This window comes from Martes martes (genome assembly GCF_963455335.1).
Source record: "Martes martes genome assembly, chromosome: 10".
Lineage (NCBI taxonomy): Eukaryota > Metazoa > Chordata > Mammalia > Carnivora > Mustelidae > Martes > Martes martes.
Genome location: NC_137898.1, coordinates 19069081 through 19090923, shown reverse-complemented (window position 1 = coordinate 19090923; position 21843 = coordinate 19069081). Strand labels below are relative to the sequence as shown.

Here is a 21843-nt window from a genome sequence, read left to right as displayed (position 1 = left end):
GATGGGGTGAGAGGAGGTGGGAGGAGTACAAAGATCCCACAAGCAAATGGGGAGACTTGGTCAGAGTGAAGAGATGAGTCAGCCTAAAAGAAGAATAGCTGCTAGGATGATTATTACCATTCTCAGACAGGGAGGAGGGAGAACCACAGGCTTCTGGTCCTGCATCATCCACTCACTGGGTATGTCACCTTGGGCAAATTATTTAGCATCTCTAAACTCAGTCTCCACATCTGCAGTGTGGGGAGAATAATACCCACACCTCATAACCAATCAATGTGAGGGGTCAATGAGGAGACACATGGAATGCAGTTAGTAAGTGCCTGATGCACAAGACACACGAAATCCTGTTAGTTGTTGTAATATCGTTATTGTGGCTTATTCGCGGGACATCATGCTGATACATGTGGCCAAAAGCAAGTGATAAAGGCAGTTCAGTGTGCATTTATTCAGGATTTTAAACTACTTCTGTGCTCTTCTATTCTCGATTCTCTTTTCTTTTTTTTTTTTTTTTAAAGATTTTATTTATTTATTTACAGACGAGATCACAAGTAGGCAGAGAGGCAGGCAGAGAGAGAGAGGAGGAAGCAGGCTCCCCGCCAAGCAGAGAGCCTGATATGGGGCTTGATCCCAGGACCCCGAGACCATGACCTGAGCCGAAGGCAGAGGCTTTAACCCACTGAGCCACCCAGGCGCCCTCGATTCTCTTCTTTCTAATTTTGTTAAGGAGAAAACTTGTGGGAGGTCAGACAGGAGGGATCCAGGAGATCTTCTTATTTGGGTTCCGAGTGTCAATCCTTTGGGGTCCTGTAACCTATCACCTTTTTGGAGAAGCCGCTCTGGCTCTGCTCCTCTGAGCCTTGGGCCATTCCCAAGCAACCTGGGATTGTTCCGAGGACAGCCTTAAGTTCTACTCAGGCTTCTCCCTTGATGGATTTCTCAAAGGGTAGGCTTACTCCTGGTTTCTGGGGGATACCAACCGACATGCCACTGGTACCAGGAGAAAACGGGCCATGCCATAGTTTCTGTCCTGGGACGGCATTCCGGCCAAGAGTTCTGCAAGTGCTCCTCTATTTTATAACAACTCAACTCCACAGATGTCTAACTGAGCTCCTACAGTTTTTTTTTTTTAAAAGATTTTATTTATTTGACAGACACAGATCACAAGTAGGCAGAGAGGCAGGCAGAGAGAGAGAGGGGAGGAAGCAGGCTCCCTGCGGAGCAGAGAGCCTGACACGGGGCTCGATCCCAGGACTCTGGGATCACGACCTGAGCCGAAGGCAGAGGCTTTAACCCACTGAGCCACCCAGGCGCCCCTACAGTTTTTTGTTTTTTTTTTAAGATTTTATTTTTGAGTCATCTCTATATCCAGCGTGGGGCTTGAACTCACAACCCTGAGATCAAGAGTGACATGCTCTCCTGATTGAGCCCCTACATTAAAAAGGAGACTTTGAGGACGGCCCTCTAGGAGTGGTAGCTCTGTCCACAGAGCAGAGACAGACAGAGAGCACACAGGCACACGGCATCACAGCCTCCGAGCTGAAATTAGCATCAGATTACACCGAGCCATGCAGTGTCTTCATTGCAGAGACCAGCTGGGTAGGTTAGGAGAGATGGGGGACATGGCACTGGCAATCGGGGTGGGGGGAAGGGAACACTCTTTCCTCTCCAAACACATGGCAACAGGTACCTGAAATCAGGAGGAAATCAGAAGAGAAAGGGTGAAAGACTGTCAGAGGGATGAAAGAGCTGCTGAGGAAAAGCATATAACAGAAGAAAGAGGTCACACACTTTTCAGGTCTAACCTAGGACCCTTATGACGTTTCTTCTCTGGGGGCATCAAACACTCTAGGAACCTAAGACTCAGGAGTCTTTCTCTCAAACATACTAATCGAGGAGGGCTCTACCATCCCTAAAACTGCACACTAGCCCTGCAGGTGGTGTTTTGGCTCCCCGTGGAAGCTTTTTTAATATGGAAATTAATGGATCCAGAAAGCATGTGATTGTTATGTAAAATGTACTCATTATGCGTGGGAGCCCTGGAGAGGTGAGGGCAAGTGTTGACTGTGCCAGACAGGCCAGGCAAGTAGACCAATTAGGGTTTCATAAGGGATAGAACTTCTGATGAAAGGTTACAGGATTCTGGAAGAAGCAAGGGTCATATTAGACTAGGAAAATCTGAAATTGGGGGGATACCGGTCCCTTGTGGAAATGGGACTATTTTTCAAGCCTAAACATTCAGCACATAAATTTTCACTGAAGCAACAAAGGAACTAAGAGAGCAAAAGCATGTAAACCTTCAGAATTCTACAGAAATCTCTTAAGACTCTGTGGTAAGAGGAAGAATAGCAAGAAACCCAGCCATTCCCAGCCCTAGGTGCCAACAGCGTGGATCAGAGGTTAGAAAAGGGAGAGTCCAGGAGCTCTCAAGTTTTTTGGGTGTTGTCTAGGAATCTGGGGCGTTTCAAAGGGGTGCAGCCTCATTGCAGGGGAATGACCACTACAGGAGAGAAAACCTATGAGCCAGGGAAAATATTTCCTGGCAGAGAGGTGTACACTTACATGCTTTCAGACCTAGACCTTCTGGAATCTGCTTACTAACCTTGCTCTCACTAAGATTCCTCAAGCTGGCCCCTCAGAGAGTCTAGATCTCTCCAGAATCCCATACAAGATTCAGTTCTTGTGTTCACTATAACTTCCAAAATGGTAGGTGGGACCACCCGGCATCCCTCACTGATCCGTTTAGGCAACTGGAGCATATCCATCCCCTCTCCAAAAACAAGACCCCACCTTGAATATAAATCGTAATTTTTACCTCTTTCTTATAGCACAGTTGGTTGTACATGGCTGGCTTGGGGATTGCTTCAATTTTCACTTCCTGAGTGGAAGTTCGGTAGGAGGGGTTGCTGTAGGTCAGGTTCCCCATTCCAGGATCAGTTAACTTGGATTTTTTGTGTCTTTAGGAGGAAAGGTGATGAGAAATTAGTTCCTATCTTTATGGGGGTGACATCTGGGGAAGCTGTAACCTGAAAGTGGTAGGCAGCCTCTAAGATGGCCCCAGTGATCCCCGCCTCCTGGTCTTTACCCCTTCTGAATCCCTACCCCTTGAGTGTGGGCTGCATCTGGTGACTCACTTCTACTTTACCTTTAATGTTTTATTTTCAAGTAATCTCTATACCTAATATACCTAATATACCTAACCCATAACCCCGAGATCGAAAGTCACACACTCCACTGACTGAGCCAGCCAGGCATCCCTGGTGACTCACTTCTGATGAACAGAATTTACAAAAGTGACGGATGCTAGATTAGGTTCCAAAGAAACTTGCAGCTTCCATCTTAGGTTGCCTTTCCTCCCTCATTCTCGCTTACGCTTGCTCTGGGGAAGCAAGCTGCCATGTTGTCGGGTGTTTTTTGGGAAGGCCCACAAGGCAGGGAAGTGATGAGGGAGACATCCAGCCAACGGCCAGCAAGGAACCAAGACCCTCAGTCCAACAGCCTGTGAGGAACTGAATCCCGCCAACAGCTACATGAACGTGCTTGGAAGGGACTCCCTCCCCAGTCAAGCCTTAAGATAAGACCACAGCCCTGGCTGCTACCTGGACTGAAGTCTGTAAGAGAACCGTGAGGCAGAGGCAGGCAGCTAAACGGAATCCAGATTTCTGACCCCCACACACTGTGAGATAATAAACGGTTGTCATTTTAAGTTGCTAAGTTTCAGAATAATTTGCTATCCAGCAGTGGATAGCTGATATACCGAGTCAAGCCATATCTGTGTCAATCCACGTCTGTTACTTACTAGCTGGGATCTTGGTGGACATAATCTAAACTTTGTGAGCCTCTGATCCTCATCTGTAAAGTGAGGAATAATAATACCTGTACTACAACCATTGTTGAGGGCATTCATACATATCCACTATCTATGACTATTACTATTAGCGTGTTGTTGCTGTGGTGGTGGTTACTATTAGCAGGAGCCACAGCAGCAGAGCAAAATCCCGGAATTTTGCTGCAAGCTGTGTTTAAAGCATTTGGGGAAAATACATACGAGGTTGTAAAAAGAGGATTCTAAACTGAAAATGACACACTCCACCTTCCCAGGATGATGCACACTGAGCAATGATAGGTCAAATAATATTGCAGTAGAGGCCGTGGTTATGTGAGGAAAAGGCCTTTCCAACTTCCAGGGTCTGAGAGGAGGTAGAGCAGCGGCAAAGCAGAGATGCCTGCATCGGTCCCAGCTTTGCCTCTTACTGTGTGACCTTGGGCCATACCCTCCATGCCCTTAGCATCTCAGCCTATAAAGAAAGTCCCGAGGGCTGCTGGGTCATAACGTGAGGAACCTGCTCAGGCCGTGAATGGTGAAGAAGAGTCAGGATTCAGGTTCTACCCATCCTCTCTGCGGCTCTGACCAGGGACCCATCTTGACATGAGGCTGGTCAGAGGCCGGATCAGCAAGACGTGGAGCTTCCCAAGATCACTGCCGTGCGAATGAGGACCCATGGACACGTGCCCCCCGCAATGAGGCTGAGGTTACCTGTACAGCATCAAAGCTGCAATCACCAGCAAAATCAGCAGGATACTGAGGAGCCCACCGATGACATAGCTGACGTGAAGTCCTTCCCCTAGGAGGAACAGAGTCATGCTAAGCTGGGACCAAGGACAGTCCGCCAGCTGGTGTGAGGGGCAGGAAGATGGGGGGCTCCTTTGGTAGGGCCTGGATGGCAAAGCATCTGAGAACGGCCAGGGCAGAGGCCACGGGGGTGGGGGGCTGAGAAGAAACCCATCAGCCTGCCAGCATCTCTGTTCCCAGGTCCACTACTTACTAGCCGTGAGACTTAAGGCACGACGCTTGACTTGAAGCCTGTTTTCTCATCAGTTAAATGTAAATAATAAACTGTTCCTAGCCTGGCGTCAGTGAAAGCTGAGTGTGTACACTCATGTACATATGTGCACATGTGTGTAGGTGCACACACACATACACAGCTTAACAAACAGCTGGCACGTGGAAAGCACTCTGTAAGTGGTAGCTAGCTAATGTTGTTTTTTCTACGGATTTATTCTGAGACACAGGCTCGACAACCCCAGAGAGTCCCCATGAAGGTTCTGGGAGGTATCAGTAGAGGCTCTGATGCCTTAAAGCTTCTTCGCCTTTGAACAGTTGGGCACTCGGGGCTCACCTGGAGCAGCAGGTACGGCCTCGTTGGAATGCGCACAGAGGCCCAGCTGGGCATCCTTTTCAGAGCATCTGTGGGGCAGAGAAAACTGTAGGTGAAGGCTACTCATATTTGATTAAGGTCCTGCCTTCTTTCAGGAAAGAGGAGAAGTCCTGGGTGGGTCGGGGTGGGGGGCGGCTGGAAGGCTCAGTCGATTAAGCATCTGACTCTCGATTTCAGCTCAGGTCATGATCTCAGGGTCATGCGATCGAGCACCACATTGGGTTCTGTGCTGGGCGTGGAGCCTCCTTTAGATTCCCTCTCTCCCTCTGCTCTGCCACTACCCACCCCATCCCCAATCTCTCTCTCTTAAATTAAAAAAAAAAAAAAAATGTCCTGAGAAGGACAGGAAAAAGGCTTTTGAGTCAGGCTTTCAGATATCTGATTGTACCTAATGAGAGACATCAGAAGCACAGACCAGGAAATACCAAGAAATCAGTATGAGTCATGTTTAAATAGTTTTTTATTTTATTTTTTATTTTTAAAATATTTTTTATTTAGTTATTAGACAAACAGAGTTTACAAGTAGGCGGAGAGGCAGGCAAAGAGAGAGAGAGAGGAAGCAACAGGCTTCCTGCTAAGCAGAGAACCTGATGCGGGGCTCAATCCCAGGACCTTGGGATCATGACCTGAGCCGAAAGCAGAGGCTTTAACCCACTGAGTCACCCAGGCACCCCTTAAATAGTTAAATAAAAAAAGATTTATTTACTTATTTGAGAGAGAGAAAGAGAGAGAACAAGTGGGGAGGGGCAGAGGGAGAGGGAGAATCCCAAGCAGATTCCCTGCTGAGCACAGAGCCTGATGCGGGGTGCAGGCAGGCTCGATCTCACCACCCTGAGATCATGACCCAAGCTGCTCAAATGACTGGGCCACCCAGGCGCCCCGTGTTTAAATGGGTTTTTAAATATATACTCTTTAAAAAAGATTCCTCTAAAAAGGAGAAGCGGTTTGGAAGTGAGCAGGACGTCTGCTGACAGAACACTAAGGATACCAGTGGTAGGATTTATTAAGCTACCAGGATGAGTTGGAAGAAGCTACCAGCCAAGCAAACCTCTGATTGGATACAGAGTAGCGCAAGGTCTAAATAGACCTTGAAAAAAAATTGTTTTCCTTCTCTCCATTCTTTCACAAGGGAATATGCAAGACATCCAGAGGGAGGGCTCAGAGAACCAACTTGAAATGCTAAGAAGGTAACTTCTTTGTGGCACATTATGAACAGGCAATTAAAGGCATCTCCTAAAAGGCTAGAGAAAAGCTATTTGCAAGAGCATTTGAAACCAAGATACACGGAGTCTTCAAACAGACTCTGAATGTTAGAAAATTATCTGAGTAGGGTTCTAAAGTTTTCTAAATTATCCTAAAGAAAGTCAGATTAATCATGATTGCCAGTACTCAGAAGTTAGTGAAAAAGATACATGTTTATATCCTGATGTTTGGTTTTCTATATAAACTTCCAAAAAGGGAAAATGGGGCAAACAGAATGAATTTGATCTTGTGTAAATTTTATGATTTTATTCTATTCCTTTTTTAATACTTCCAATTCTAGTTTTTACACTATTGATTTTTAATTTTTTTAAAGATTTTATTGGAGAGAGAGAGTGCGCATGAGCGTGTGAGCAGGCACAAGTGGGGGGTCACGGGGGGGAAGAGGGAGAGGGAGAAGCAGGCTCTCTGCTGAGCAGGGAGCCTGACCCAGGGCTCAATTCCAGGACCCCGGGTTCATGACCTGAGCCGAAAGCAGATGCTTAGCTGACTAAGCCACCCAGGCGCCCTTCTTTTTTATTTTTTAAGTAAACTCTACGCTGTTGTGGCGCTTGAACTCATGACCCTGAGCTCAAAAGTCACATGCTCTACTTACTGAGCCATCTAGGCACCATGCAAATTTTATAATTTTAAAGACATGAGTCTAGAGTTCTCATTTGGGATTATTATTATGTTTCTGCTTTTCAGAATTGGAGTAGTTAATTATCTTTTTAAGCTAAAGCTGATACTAAAGAGACAGTATATTACAATGGGAAAAAATGTCTCAATAGAAAATGTCTGGCAAGATAGACATCAAAACAGTAACAATAGGAAACTAAATCACTATCTCAGAAAGACACCTGCACCCCCACATTCACGACAGTGTTATTTACAATAGCCAAGACATGGAAACAATGAATAAAGAAGATGTGGTGTATATATAATGGAATTTTTCCTTCTTTCTTTCTTCCTTCCTTCCTTTCTTTCTTTTTTGTTTGAAGATTTTATTTGCTTATTTATTTGGGAGAAAGAGAAAGCGTGAGTGGGGGATGGAGCAGAGGGAGAGGGACAAGTAGACTCTGAGCTGAGCACAGAACCCGATGTGGGACTCGGTTTTGCAACCCTGAGACTATGACTGGAGCCAAAATCAAGAGTCGGATGCTTAACCAACTGAGCCACCCAGGTGCCCTAATATATAATGCAATACTATTCAGCCATAAAAGTCAGTTTTAAGATATGCATTGTTCTATAGTCTACTCCGGAACAGGAATGTGTCTTACAATCACTGGCATCTCATAATTGATGTTGGTCATTTTCTCAGTTGAAACTCTCAATCAGGATGCATCTTAAATTAATAGTACCATCAACTTAATTAAATACAATATTTTATACTTGATTTGAGAACTATTCATGGTTATGCTTGCTTATTTAATAACAGGGTGTGTGTGTGTGCACGTGTGTGTGTATACGCGTACACACATACACGCATGTGTGTTTGAGGTCATTATAAGCCAATCGCAGTCCTGAGGATGTCATAAAACCACAGCCCTGAGACCACTATGACTTAGTGGTTTCTAAGTAAACTGCAGGACAAGACCATATACTAAACGGGTTACCTGAGAACAAACATCACAGAAAGGAAGGAGGAACACCATGTAGGAAACCCCTCCAGAGTGATTTCCCTCTCCCTTAGAGATCTTCTCTCTAAACACTTAAAGCTTCTTGCCTTCAGAGCTAAAAAGACAATCGCTTGCAACAGTCTACAAGTCAAAATATCCTCTCCAGCGCCAAAAGCAGGGCCTGACAGCTAACGATGTGCTCTACTGCCCATGTGCCAGAATGACTAAGCTAATGCCATGGTCTTCTGCTGGAGGGGGATGGTGATTTGGAAGAAAGAGCCCTGAATCCCATACCAAATACACTTACCTTCCTTCCACCTCCTCCAAAGATGTGCGGGTCCGAGTGGTGGAGGAACGCAAGGTGGTAGGGAGTGTGTTGGGTAGCACCGGGCTCCTTTCACTTAGGCTGGTAGCCCTGGGAGCTGGGGGCACCAGACCAGGTACTGGAGAGAAAAAGGACTGCATGAGCCCCTGGAGCCCCAGATCTCTACATATGATCCAAGAGTAACACCTGGGACACTTGACAAAGCAATCTTCTAGCTGTCCTTATCCTAGGCAACCTCATTAAAGCCTCTTCATACTGTAAATAAAATGGATTTGGGCTCCAATGTTAGTAGCTCTGGATGGCTAGCTGGTCCACAAAGGTCAGGAAAGACAGTAATACACGGGCCACAGCAGGGGTCAGGGAACCAGGAGACCTGAATTCCATTCTAGTAAATGCCAGAAGCCAGGCAAACCTGGGTCTGTGTTATTCCAAAGCTCAAGCTCATTGCTCCCAGTCACTTTGCTATAAAACCCCTCGAGGGGGATCCCACCCAGAAGGACAGAGCTGACGCTGATGATCCCCTGCCACTCCAATGGCTCTGCTGGTCCAGGGGCCTGTCCAGTGCAACTCACCAAGGGAGCAGGGCCGGCCATCTGGCTCATCAGGACAGGAACATACAAAGTCCGACGCCCTGGCAAAGCACAGGTGGGTGCAGCCTCCATTGTTCACACCACAGGCATTTGTCCCTAGAGGCAAAGTGGGTGAGTGTCTGGTTTGGGATAGAATCAGGTCTCCCAGTTTGGCACTTCTCAGTAAGGAGGAACTCCGGGGCACCTCATTCCCAGGGGCAGTAGGGCAGAAGGTGTACAACCACTTGGGGCTGAAAAAGGCCTACGGGCTTGAAATGGGAGCCAAAAGGCTCTCCTGTGAGTCTAAATGTCTCGGTCATTAAGAGTCCTTGGGGAGACGCACCACCCCACCGATGGCAAGGAAGCAGGCTCAGGACCCAGGAGCCCACCTGTCTGTCGCTGAGGAGAAACCACAATGATATCCATAAGCCCTTCCACATTCGCCAACACTGTCTCCTTGTTCCGGCCTGAGTACTTGTTCACGCGCTGGATTGACTTGGTCTGCCAGTCTGTCCAATAGATCCATCTGTCCTGCTACTCAACAGGAAAACCCAATAAAGAGTAGATATTATTCAACAGTCTGTCCTCAGCAGAGTTGCATGCTTTAGCATGTGCACTCTCTCCACTGAAATGCCCTCTTTGTCTCTTATCCAGCATGCCAACTTCCGTGTGTCCCCCAATATGGCACTGTCCGGGACATCTCCCCCAGTCTATACAGAATTCCCTCCTCCATGGTGCTCTGTGCCTTCTACAAGTGACCCTTGACACTCTGTGGTCATCTGCTTACCTGCCCGTGATGTAAGACTAAGTCCTTCAAGGGCAAAAATGCATTTCATTTATCTCTCAATTTCTAGCACTAACACATAATTCTCAGTCAGTTGACTGCGTGGCTCAATGAATAAATGACTTCTTGTACCTAGTAAATAGGAGGAACTCGGGGGCAAGGGGTCCTTCTAAGGTCCCGGCTCTTCTGGGCCCTTCCCTTAGAGCCCTGGCCCAAATCTTCTGGTTACTTCTGGGGGAAGTAGCCTTCTAATGCAGTGATCCTCAGATTCTTGGCCAGGGGTGGGGAACGCAGAGAAGGTGGTTCCCCTCCTGCTTCCGGGTATGTATCAGAAATCCCAGGGGACACTTAGAGATTGAAAAACCGTATTCAATACCATCCTATAGTTTTACATTTGGAGTACGGGGTAGGGGGAGCCTATCAGTAGGCAGGGCCCAAATCTTATTGGCTGGTAGGATACGATGCACAATACAGATAAGTGGACATTGGTCAAAAATGAACAAAGATTTTTAAATGACTGAGGATCCCTGTTTTGGCCCCAAGCTTGGTAGATCGTTTTTTCCCCTGAATTATCATACAGGGTTAGAACTAAAATATGACACCCAGTGATAATTAAAATGATTCAAAATAACACGACCGAGTGCCAGATAAGTGTGCTAATGCTTTGCGCATATTTTGGGAGGACACCATTATTATTTTTCTTAAAGATTTTATTTATTTATTTGACAGACAGAGATCACAAGTAGGCAGAGAGGCAGGCAGAGAGAGAGGGGGAAGGAGGCTCCCTGCTGAGCAGAGAGCCCGATGTGGGGCTCGATCCCAGGACCCTGGGATCATGACCTGAGCCGAAGGCAGCGGCTTTAACCCACTGAGCCACCCAGGCGCCCCGGCAGGACACCATTATTAAACTTAATTATTTTTTAGGTAAGTGAAGCTTAGAGAAGTTCAGTATCTTGTCCAAAGCTGCACTTGTTCAATGAACAGGCAGAGCTTGAACCCACTGAGCTGGCAGATTAGAGGCTCAATAAACGTACCAACTGGCTGGCTGCCTCAATACTTGGGCTCATAGCCCATCTACCCTACAATCACTAAGCCAGCTGCCTGGGCTCAGCTGACGGAAACATGGCATTAGAATCAACCAGGGAACCTATTAGAATGCACCTCCCTAAGCCCAATGCTCATGAAGCAGAGTCTTTATCGCCCAGGGCCCAGGAATCTGCATTTTCGAGTCCCTCCCTCAAATGCTAGAACGTGGAGTGGCGGGACGGGACTAGGAGACACATGGCGCCAAGGCTTCAGTGTGCAGGAAACACCCCTGAAATGAGCTTCCATAGCCTGTCTGTCGCGTAGCAACTAGGGTTAAGGCCACCAACTTGGGATCCCAAAGGAATACCCCCCTCCACCATCAAGGAGGTTTAGTTACCTCTCTCCTGAGCCAGTACCTGAGTGAGAGCAAAGGGGTGGGAGACATGGCTGACTAAGATCTGCCGTAGCTTCCCATTGAGGTCGGCGCTCTCGATCCGGTCCAGATGTGCATCTACCCAATAGATCCTGTGAAGGACAAGAGAGAAGGTGGCTGCCCCAAATGCTTGCCAAGAAGCCCAGTCCTTCCCCACAAGGAGCTATCTGTCCCCATCCTGAGCTATCTGTCTCCCCCGCCCCATCTGTCCCAGCAGGGGTGGTGAGTCGTCAAAAGGCGCACTTGATCAGAGAGGACACTGCGAGTCCCAAAGCTGAAGAAGGGAGGTTGGTAACTCAAGTAGGGGGTCGGAGCTCTCTGGGGTGGGGTAGAGAGCCTTGTGATCTTAGAGAAGCCACCCTCCAGGCTCATCTGATCCCAAGAATCAAAGTCCAAATTCTTAGGAGCACTCTTCAAGAAGAGATCTCACACACACACAAACAAAAAAAAAGAAAGAAAAAGAAAAAAGAAGAGATCTCGCTGTACAAGGACTTCACTGAGGCTAAGGGGAGAAGGCATTCCTCTTCTCCAGCCCAACTCTCCAGGTGACTTTGATTCCTTTCCCTTCTTCTGGGGGCAGAAAGGGAAGCTGGCTACCTCGAAGCACCTTTCACCCTCTTCTCTCACCCTCTAGCATTTTGATCTAGATGAGGAGTTGCAAATTCTAATGAGTGAAGGGATCAGAAGAGTAACAAATGCAAAAAAATCAGCCTCCAATGAGTTGGGGGTCATGGGATCTGTGGTCCAACCAGAGGACAGGCTCTGCTTAAGACACTCAAATCAAAAACATGTAAACCACACAAACAAAATCCATCTGAGGACTGAGGGCCAGATTCAGAGCAACGCTTGCTCTAAGAATACATCCCCTCATCTTTCTCGCTGCTTTTTTCCTCCTTACCTACCAAGGAGCTTTCTTTTTGTTTTCACTGTCTGACTCTCCCCCAACCTTTCCTCTACCCACTCAATTTCCAGGAAGCTCCTAGGACAGGGTTCCCACCTGCGGGTGTCATAGTCCAGGGTAAGGCCATTGGGCCAACCCAGGTCTGTGTTGATGAGGACCTTCCGCTCCGAGCCGTCCAAGTTTGCCCGCTCAATCTTGGCAATGTGGCCCCAGTCGGTCCAGAAGAGGTACCTGAGATACAATACCACCATCATCACCAAGGCAAGGGAAGATGGCACCCAGAGGCTCGGAGAATTAGGGGGGACACACTGACACCATTAGTACATGGGCATTTTCCTAGGGACTCTCCATCAGGCCCTTCTACCCTGGGGGTCTCTTTTGCCTGCCATGAACTTACCCCTTCCGGGGGAAAACGGCAATGGCCCGAGGCTCATCCAGGCTGTTGTTGATCAGCACTTTGCGGCAGGAACCATCTAGCCTTGATGCTTCAATGGTATTTCGGCCCGTGTCCGTCCAGTACAGATTCCTGGCTACCCAGTCTACTGCCAGCCCGTCAGTGGTCTTCAGCCCACGCCCGATCACTGTTTCCATGTTGCTGCCATTCAGATCTGCTCTCCTGAGGGAATAGCCCAGGGCTGGATGACTGACCCAACTGACCAGAGGTAGACTGGATACCCCCACAGTATAATTTATACTTATAAATTATACTTATAACTTATTACAAGTATATATAAAAGTAGAATATATATAAATATAAATATAAATGTAATATATCAATATATAAATATAAATATATATAATATAAATATAATATAAAATAAATATATATAAAATATAAAATATATAATATAAAAATAAATATAATATAAATATATTATATATTTAAAAAGTATAAGTAATATATTATACTTATAACTTATACTTATAAATTAAGTATATTTATTAAAGTAATTTCTACACCTGACATGGGGCTCAAACTTATGACCCCAAGATCAAGAGTCACGTGCTCTTCCAACTAAGCCAGCCTCTCACCCCTAGACTGAAACCCCTTTAATCCATGTTCCTATAATTAGATCCCTATTAAAAACTCCACAGGGACAGAGACTACCTATCAGTACATTCCTCAGCATCTAGCCAGAGTAGGTAGTCAAAATATTAGCAGAATTAATGGACAAATCCTTGGACAAAGTGTTTCCTGCTCTAAATAGGAGGTGTTTGGGCCCATGTCTTGCAGAAGACAGGTCAGTAATTCCCCATATACTTTAGGGAAGAGATAAGGATTGATAGGTGGTAATTATAAGAAAGGCACATTGGTCCAAATCTCCCTGTGTATTTTTACATTAGTCCTCTACCACGGAATTCAACCACAGGATGGGGGTATGTCACAAACATTTCAGGAACTTTCCTAAACTACATATCTCCTAAACTACAATCTCCTAACTATATCTCCTAAACTACAATCTCCTAAACTACAATCTCCCAGCATGAGAGTCTTTTTTTTTTTGTTAAGATGTTATTTATTTATGTGAGAGAGAGAAGGAGAGAGCACAAGCAGAGGGGAGCAGGAGAAGGAGAAGCAGGCTCCCCCCTGAGCAGGGAGCCTGAAATGGGGCTCAATCCCAGGACCCGGGGATCATGACCTGAGCGGAAAGCTGATGCTTAATCGACTGAGCCACCCAGGCACCACCACCAACACCCGCCCTGCCCCGCCCAAGCTTCAGATTCTAATATGCCTCTCAGGGAGAACCAAGGGGAATGCCTTTATTCTTTTATATGAGAATCTCTGCCATAATAAACCCCTCAAAATAGTGGTAGGCCATCACATTCCTCAGCTATGATGGGACCAAAAAAAAAATGGAAAGAATAATAAAAAGTAAAATAAACAAAACAAAAATATCTTTAAAACAGCAAAACGCAACCTTGTGAACAACCCCAGGCCTTGGCATTTGGCCAGGGCTCCTGTATTATAATACAGATACACTGCTTAGCTACTCATCAATGAGTCTTAGGGGATGCATGGAGCTCCCACAGGGCCAGGCAGTGGGGTAAAGGCTCCAGGTCCTCAGCCTGACTGTTTGTTTTATATACTGGGCTTCTATTAATCTAGAAATAACAACAATAAAAAAACCCAAATCTGGGGCGCCTGGGTGGCTCAGTGGGTTAGAGCCTCTGCCTTCGGCTCAGGTCATGATCTCAGGGTCCTGGGATTGAGCCCCACATCAGACTCTCTGCTCGGCGGGGAGCCTGCCTCCCTCTCTACCTACTTGTGATCTCTCTCTCTCTGTGTTATAGAAAAAAAACAAAACAAAACAAAACAAAACAAAAAAACCCAAATCTGAACGCTATTTCTTTTCTTTTTTTTTTTTTTTTTAAAGATTTTACTTATTTATTTGACAGAGAGAGCAAGCACACAAGCAGGGGGAGCAGCAGACAGAGGGAGAAGCAGACTCCCCGCTGAGCAGGGAGCCCGATGCAGGACTCAATCCCAGGATCCTGGGATCATGACCTGAGCCGAAGGCAGATGCTTGACTGACTGAATGGCCGAAGGCAGATGCTTAACTGACTGAGTGACCCCGGCGTCCCTGAACTCTGTTGTTAGTGACAAGCGAACAACAAGTCAGGATCAGAACTCACTATCCAAAACTACCAAATCACTCAGTCTGCTTAGAGGTCAACATAGACATGACCTCACCCCACCAGGGATGGGACACAGGTCTGTGTCCTCTGGAGATTTCAGGGACATTCATACCTGATAACATCCAGGAACACGTCTGTGTAATAGACCTTCCCGTCCACGCTGTCATAGTCCAGGGAGATGACATTGTTTAGCTCGGGAACCGGGATGTGCACGTCTGTGTGGTCGCTGGTATCCAGCGAGATACGCCGGATGGAGCCTCGGCTGGAGAAGAGCAGGTAGGTCTCGGGGGAGGGATCGCACGTCTTCCCATCTCGCTTCAACTGGATGCCAGTGGGGCAGGCGCAGGAGAAGCCCGAGGGTTGAGGCAAGCAGAGGTGGGAGCAGCCGCCGTTTCTAGAGCCACACTTGTTAGAACCTGGGGAGGTGAGACGCATGAGCCTTGACAACCAGCCTGGATTCCTGCAGGAAGCTTACAAAGGCCCTGGTCTCTTGTGCCTGGTTCTCTGCTGTCCTAAGTAACAGAACTGGTGCCTGGCAGGGATGAGGGAGGAGGAACAGGTGTGTCTCCCTTCAGGAGGTCTTCTGAAGGTGACAGCAGTCAGAGTCCCAGCCATACCCAGACAGAGCACAGCCTGATCGAGGAAGGGGGCTTAAGGAGGTCCTTGTCTCTGAGATCGTAGGAGGATCTCTGTGCTCCGGACTTAGACACCGGGCTACCCTCAGAAAGCCAGCTCTGGCCCACGGTCCTAGAGGTCCTCTCACCCAGTGGTTGTGCCCGGTCCACGGCTTGGATGTCCATGAGGCCCGGCAGGTTGGACCTCACCAGGATGACGTTGCTGCCGGTCCCCTTGTCAGCACGGTGGATGCTCCGGGTCTGCCAGTCAGTCCAGTAGATATAGGAGTCAAGCAGGGTGAGGCCATAGGGGTGCTGGACAGGGGACACCAGCGTGTGCCGGCTGCCACCGTTCAGGTCGGCAGCCTCGATTCGCTGTGGAGGAAGGAGACAGTGGGGGGTGGCTATGTGTAGGCGAGGAGCCCTGAGTAGAGATCCTGAACAGCCCCCCTCCCATCTCCCCGGGCTTCCAGGAAAAGCAACAGAAGCAGGACTCTCACCTCAGTGTGGGCATCGGCCCAGAGCAGTTGGGAGCTGGCCTTGTCCACAGTCAGCCCGTTGGGCCATCCTAGGTTGTTGCTGATGAGCACGGTCCGGTCTGAGCCGTCCATTCCAGACCGCTCCAGCTTGGCGTTCTCCCCCCAGTCTGTCCAGTACATGAACCTGGGCCAGGAAAAATACTCGCTGCTATGTCCGTAGCTCCTATATGATGGAAGTACTGACCACAGGCCAAACGCTGTGAAAAGTATTTCATACAAAAAGTGGAGTTGTCGCTCAGGGGGTCTAGGGCTTCAGATTTGCAGGCCGAGAACGTTCTGAAGATGTGTCACCATCATGTGAATAGACTTTACTGAGCCGTACACTTTTTTTTTTAAGAAAGATAGGAATATTTATTTATTTATATATTTTTAAATTTAAATTTTTAAAAATTTTTTATAAACATATAATGTATTTTTATCCCCAGGGGTACAGGTCTGTGAATCGCCAGGTTTACACACTTCACAGTACTCGCCATAGCACATACCCTCCCCAATGTCCATAACCCCACCCCCCTCTCCCGACCCCTCTCCCCCCAGGCTCCCCTCAGTTTCTTTTGTGACATTAAGAGTCTCTTATGGTTTGTCTCCCTCCCGATCCCATCTTGTTTCATTTATTCTTTTCCTACCCCCCAAACCCCCCTTGTTGCAGCTCCACTTCCTCATATCAGGGAGATCATATGATAGTTGTCTTTCTCCGATTGACTTATTTCACTAAGCATAATACCCTCTAGTTCCATCCACGTTGTCGCAAATGGCAAGATTTCATTTCTTTTGATCTGAGCCGTACACTTAAAAAACCACTGAGATGGTAAATTTTATTTTTTTTTAACCACAATTTTTTAAAAAAGAATTTTCCATGGATTCTCTCACTTAGTCCTCCCGAGAGCATGAGGTATACATTTTCACTATCACCTCCACTTACTGGTGAGGAAACTGAAGATCAGAGGTTAAAAACAGGACCCAAAATGACAGATGCAGCTAATACATGGTAAAGAATGTTGAATCCTGGATTTCTGACTCCAGGGCTGGTGCCCTTTACCGCTGCATTACCCTACCTACCCCAAAAGAAGTCAGAAGGGGCGAGGTCCGTCTCTGCGTTCCTCTGAGGCGCTCCTGCATTCGCTTCTTCTCCTGCACCCCTGCAGGAGCCCCAGCTGGCCCGGCCCAGCCCGCCGCCCAGAGACACAGAGCCGGCTCTCACCCCATCTCATGGTACAGCACGATGGCCCGCGGGCTGTCCAGGTTCTGCCACACCAGCACTTTCCTCATGGACCCGTCCAGGTTGCCCACTTCGATCCGGTTGGTTCCCGTGTCTGTCCAGTACACTTTCCGGCCAATGGCATCCACCGCGAGCCCATCTGTGGTCTGCAGCCCTGCAGGAAGTCAAGAGTGCACATTGGCTTCTGTCTTAAAACAGATGGGCTGTTTCCCCAGTTCTGGAGCCAGACAGGGGGTCGGACCCTGGGCTGGGAGCAAGGCCCACCTGTGGTGATGATGTCCTCATGCTGCGAGCCATCCAGATTGGCACGGCTGATGCTGTGCAGGGTACTGTCTGACCAGTACACCTTTCCTGGAAAGGGAAGGCTTGGCTCAGCCTGGACCCTTGCGTCTCCCAAAGGGACACCCACAGGGATGCCAGGGCATGTCAGAGAGAGCCTCTACCCCTGAGCAGAGGCAATCCAGGGAAATAAAGAAAGAGCATAACAGGAAAGTTGTTGGCAGGGATGGAAGCGAGGCCCCAAACCATGCCCTCGTTACCCAAGAGGAAGCTACAGAGATGGGGACAGGGCTATGCCAGAGAGAACGGTAAGCCCCAGGCTCTTGGCAGGAAGCAACTGGAGAGGAAGAACAGCAGCTGTAGTAGCTTGGGGACAGAGGGCCACACAGACCTTCCTGGGGATCTACTCCAATGGCAATGGTATTCTTCATGGTAATGTTGATAGGTACCACCACGTCGGCAAAATAAGGGATGTCCAAGGAGACCATGCGTATGTCTATTCTCCTGGCGAAGATGAGGAAACTGTTCATGCCTGCCCAGGTGGGGACAAAAGGAAAGAGGACAGTCACCCTAGTGCAGCCAGTAAGAGGATCTGGAGTCATCTTTTTCTAGTTGATCCTGGGTAAGTTCTTTAAATTGTTCAAGCCTCAGCTTTAGCATCTGTAGAATGCGGATAATAGCAGGGTATCCGTAGGACTAGAAGAGATCTGTACACAGAAAAGCACTTAGCACTGGGCCTGACATATAGTCGTAAATGAGAGCTCTTTGTTAATATTCTAGAAGTGACACACTTTGCAAGAACTTTTCCCATTTGGTTTAAAAAACTTTATGTTAAGTGAAAGAGGGCTTTCCCTACAGATCATGGAAGGCCTATTCACAGATCCTTTCTCATTCAAACTCCCAAGGACGTTAGGGTTCAAATGCAGCCTGTCATGTAGCATCCCCTAGGGAGAAACATCAACTTCTAACTGCTGAGCAGCCAGGCCCTGCTCCCGGGACCCTCCAGCTGAGGCTGTCACCTATGTTGTACACTCACAAAGTGGTACTTCCAAGGCAGGTACCATGACATTGGAGAGATCATACGTTTTAATATTCATTATACCAACTCTGGGCAGATAAAACTGAAGTGACTTGTTCTAACCTGATCAGTGTATTATGACAATTTTCCACAAATGAAAGCAGGGCATCTGAGAAAAGAGCATCTTTTTCTAATATGCATAGAGACCCCATAAGAACAAGTTAGACTCTGCCTATGATCCTGTCTACCTGGTCCCTTGGGCCTCTTTCTGGACTTCTTTTCTCTAGAACTTCTTGGCCTCCCCTATGCCTCTCAGAGTACCAGGACCCATGGTTTCTCAGCCCACCCTGGAGTCCACCCACAGGGAAGGAAGAGAGCCACTGCCCCACTTGGAGAGGCTCTATCCTGGTCTGTGACGCTCCAATTTACCTGGTGAGCAGGTCTTGCCGTCAGGCATCAGGTTGATGCCCGTGGGGCAGGTACAGCTGAAGCCACTCGGATTTGGGGACCGAAGACACAGATGGCTGCAGCCTCCATTCTCCCTAGCACATGGCGTGGACACTGCAGGGGGAGGTGGGGGGGGGGTCAAAGGGGAGGTATACGGCAAAGGAAGGCCAAGGAGAAGCCATGGCGGGCGGAAGCCTGTTCACCTGGGGGCCGCCGACGGTGGAAGACATGGATGTCCATAAGGTTCTCCAAATTCTCCTGCAGGGTCTCCCGGTCTAGCCCCGTCAGTCGGTCCGCGCTCTGTATACTCTTGGTCTGCCAGTCAGTCCAGTAGATGCGCTCTCCGTACAGGGTCAGCCCAAAAGGGTGGGGGAGCTGGCTTCCAATCAGCACCTGCCAGGCGGGGCGGGGCGGGGGGTGGGGGGCAGCACTGTGTCATCCTCCAGCAAGGTGGGAAAGCACAGAGCGGTGGTCAAGATGGATCCACCCCCACACGTGCAGTCAGGATGCAGTTCCTCCACTGCCACCTGCTGGGCGACCTTGAGCAACAGCCGGTTATCAAATCTCTCTGAGGGGCGTCTGAGTGGCTCAGCCAATTAGGCGGCTGCCTTCAGCTCAGGTTATGATTCTAAGGTCCTGGCATAGAGTCCCGCATCAGGCTCCTTACTCAGCGGGGAGCCTGGTTCTCCCTCTGCCTGCCGCTCCCCCTGCTTGTGCTCGCCTGCGCGCGCGCTCTCTCTCTCTCTGATTAAAAAAAAAAACAACGATGAGGCGCCTGGGTCGCTCAGTGGGTTAAAGCCGCTGCCTTCAGCTCAGGTCATGATCCCAGCGTCCTGGGATCTAGCCCCACATCGGGCTCTCTGCTCAGCAGGGAGCCTGCTTCCTCCCTTCTCTCTCTGCCTGCCTCTCTGCCTGCTTGTGATCTGTCTGTCAAATAAATAAATAAAATCTTTAAAAAAAACAAAAACAAACAAACAAAAAAAACCAAAACTCTCTGAGCTTTGGTTTGCCAATCTGTGCTATGACCGTGACTGGCTCCAAGGGTTGTGTGATGATTGTAAAAGATCTCATATGATTTAGGTAACCTCAGAGTCTCTCTGCACAAATTATTTATTAATTACGAAAGGAAAAACAGTAGACACTCCCTTAACCAGCCACCTTAACCGTGCCAAGTTAGTATCACTGCAAAGGGACAAGCTGACATCTGTGCCTGCTGGTGAGACACACTGGACACGGCTTGATTTAATGTAGTACTGCTGCCCCAAACATAATCTGAGTCTAAGGGAACAGCAGACAGACTGAGAGACATTCTACAAAATAACTGGCATTTGATATTTAAAAATACAAAGGTCATGAAAGACACAGAAGGGACTCATTTCCTTGACTGGATGGGCTAAATAAGGATGAAGAAGTAGAGGTTAAAAAGACCTGATTACTAAACACAGTTGTGATCTGGGATTGGATCCTGGTCTAAGAAAGAAAAAAGAAAAAAAAAAGCTACAAAGGACATTATTGGGGCAATTGGTAGTGAGACTGAACATGGACTGTTAATTAGACAGTAATGTTGAATCAATGCTAAATTTCCTGGTTTTGATCATCACACTGTTGTTACTTGAGACAATGTCCTTGTTCTTAGGAAACTGAAGTATTTTGGGGTCACGGATAGGATGTTTCCAATTTATTCTCAGATGGTTCAGAAAAATAATAATGCGTGTGTGTGTGTGTGTGTGTGTGTGTGTGTGTGTGTGTGTGTAGAGAATGGTATACCAATGTGACAATTCTCACTTTTTTGTTTGAAGTTATACCAATGAACAACAGCAAAAACAAAGAGAGCTACCACAGGTCCAGCAGGCATTTGGTGATTAAATAGTGTCCATTGTGATGGTTAGTAGGAAGGTCTGTGCACCACAATCGACACAAATCCCCTAGCTTCCCTTCATCATCAGGCAACAATGCCCCGCCCACCCTCTTCGGCTCTGGAGGGCAGCCACAGCCTCAAAGGAACAGCACACAGCTCATGCTGGGTCCTCCAAGCTGCCAGCCAGGGGGAGCTGCCCCAGAGGCTATCAGGGTCGTGGGATGATGTCTTAACACCACACTTACTTTCCTCTTGCTGCCATCCAGACCAGCAAATTCAATTGTCTTCATGCCAGCATCTGCCCAGTAAAGCCGCTGGGACCCGTAGTCAATGGCTAATCCATTAGGCCAGGTCAGATTGGAAGAGATGATGACCTGGCGGCCGGAGGCATCCATGCCAGCTCGTTCAATCTTGGGGCTTGCACCCCAGTCAGTCCAATACATGTACCTGGGCACAGGCAAGGAAGGTCTTACAGCCTTCTAGTTAGTTAACCCCCAGGGGGACTCAGGGTGCCTACAGGATGCCAACTGCCTACACTAAATGCCCCCACCTCCTGTCTCAGCTCACAGCCCCATCCTGGCTCAAAGCTGTCTCCGAAGGTGTCGTACATTCTATCACTATCCAGAGGTTCCCCAGGGTTTTAAAAAAGGCAGAGCTCAATGGCTCAAGGAGTGCTTGGCAGATGAGGCCTGTTCAGGGATAAAGAAAGAAGAGAAGTAAGAATGGGGTGCAAGAAATGTTTCCTTGGGGCGCCTGGGTGGCTTAGTGGGTTAAGCCTCTGCCTTCCGCTCAGGTCATGATCTCAGGGTCCTGAGATCAAGCCCCGCATCAGGCTCTTTGCTCAGCAGGGAGCCTGTTTCCCCCTCTCCCTCTGCCTGCCTCTCTGCCTACTTGTGATTTCTCTCTCTGTCAAACAAATAAATAAAATCTTTAAAAAAAATGTTTCCTTGACAAGATGGTACACAAATTTAAAAGAATTCTATGTTACCATGAAGAAGAGCAGGCTAGCTCTGTACTACCAAGTGGAAAGATATCCAGCATATATAGTTAAGAGGGAAAAAAAAAACAAGTTACAAAACAGTATACCATTGCAGTAAAACCAAAACCACCATCAACACTA

At 47.9% G+C, this 21843-nt stretch overlaps 1 protein-coding gene across 1 annotated transcript in view; it reads right to left on the bottom strand.

Annotated features, from left to right (window-relative positions):
• Positions 1-21843, bottom strand: part of LRP4 (LDL receptor related protein 4) — a gene marked incomplete at its 5' end in the record, with an annotated part of 50842 nt that overhangs the window by 2584 nt on the left and 26415 nt on the right. Inside the window, 18 exons of the mRNA XM_080817558.1 lie at positions 2813-2954; positions 4535-4622; positions 5178-5245; positions 8382-8517; positions 8972-9085; positions 9358-9502; positions 11195-11303; positions 12209-12343; positions 12510-12728; positions 14862-15165; positions 15513-15738; positions 15864-16026; positions 17104-17275; positions 17386-17472; positions 17792-17932; positions 18848-18979; positions 19069-19258; positions 20969-21170. Of these exons, the coding sequence (XP_080673684.1) occupies positions 2813-2954; positions 4535-4622; positions 5178-5245; positions 8382-8517; positions 8972-9085; positions 9358-9502; positions 11195-11303; positions 12209-12343; positions 12510-12728; positions 14862-15165; positions 15513-15738; positions 15864-16026; positions 17104-17275; positions 17386-17472; positions 17792-17932; positions 18848-18979; positions 19069-19258; positions 20969-21170 (2773 nt within the window). The remainder of the gene's footprint in view (positions 1-2812; positions 2955-4534; positions 4623-5177; positions 5246-8381; positions 8518-8971; positions 9086-9357; positions 9503-11194; positions 11304-12208; positions 12344-12509; positions 12729-14861; positions 15166-15512; positions 15739-15863; positions 16027-17103; positions 17276-17385; positions 17473-17791; positions 17933-18847; positions 18980-19068; positions 19259-20968; positions 21171-21843) is intronic.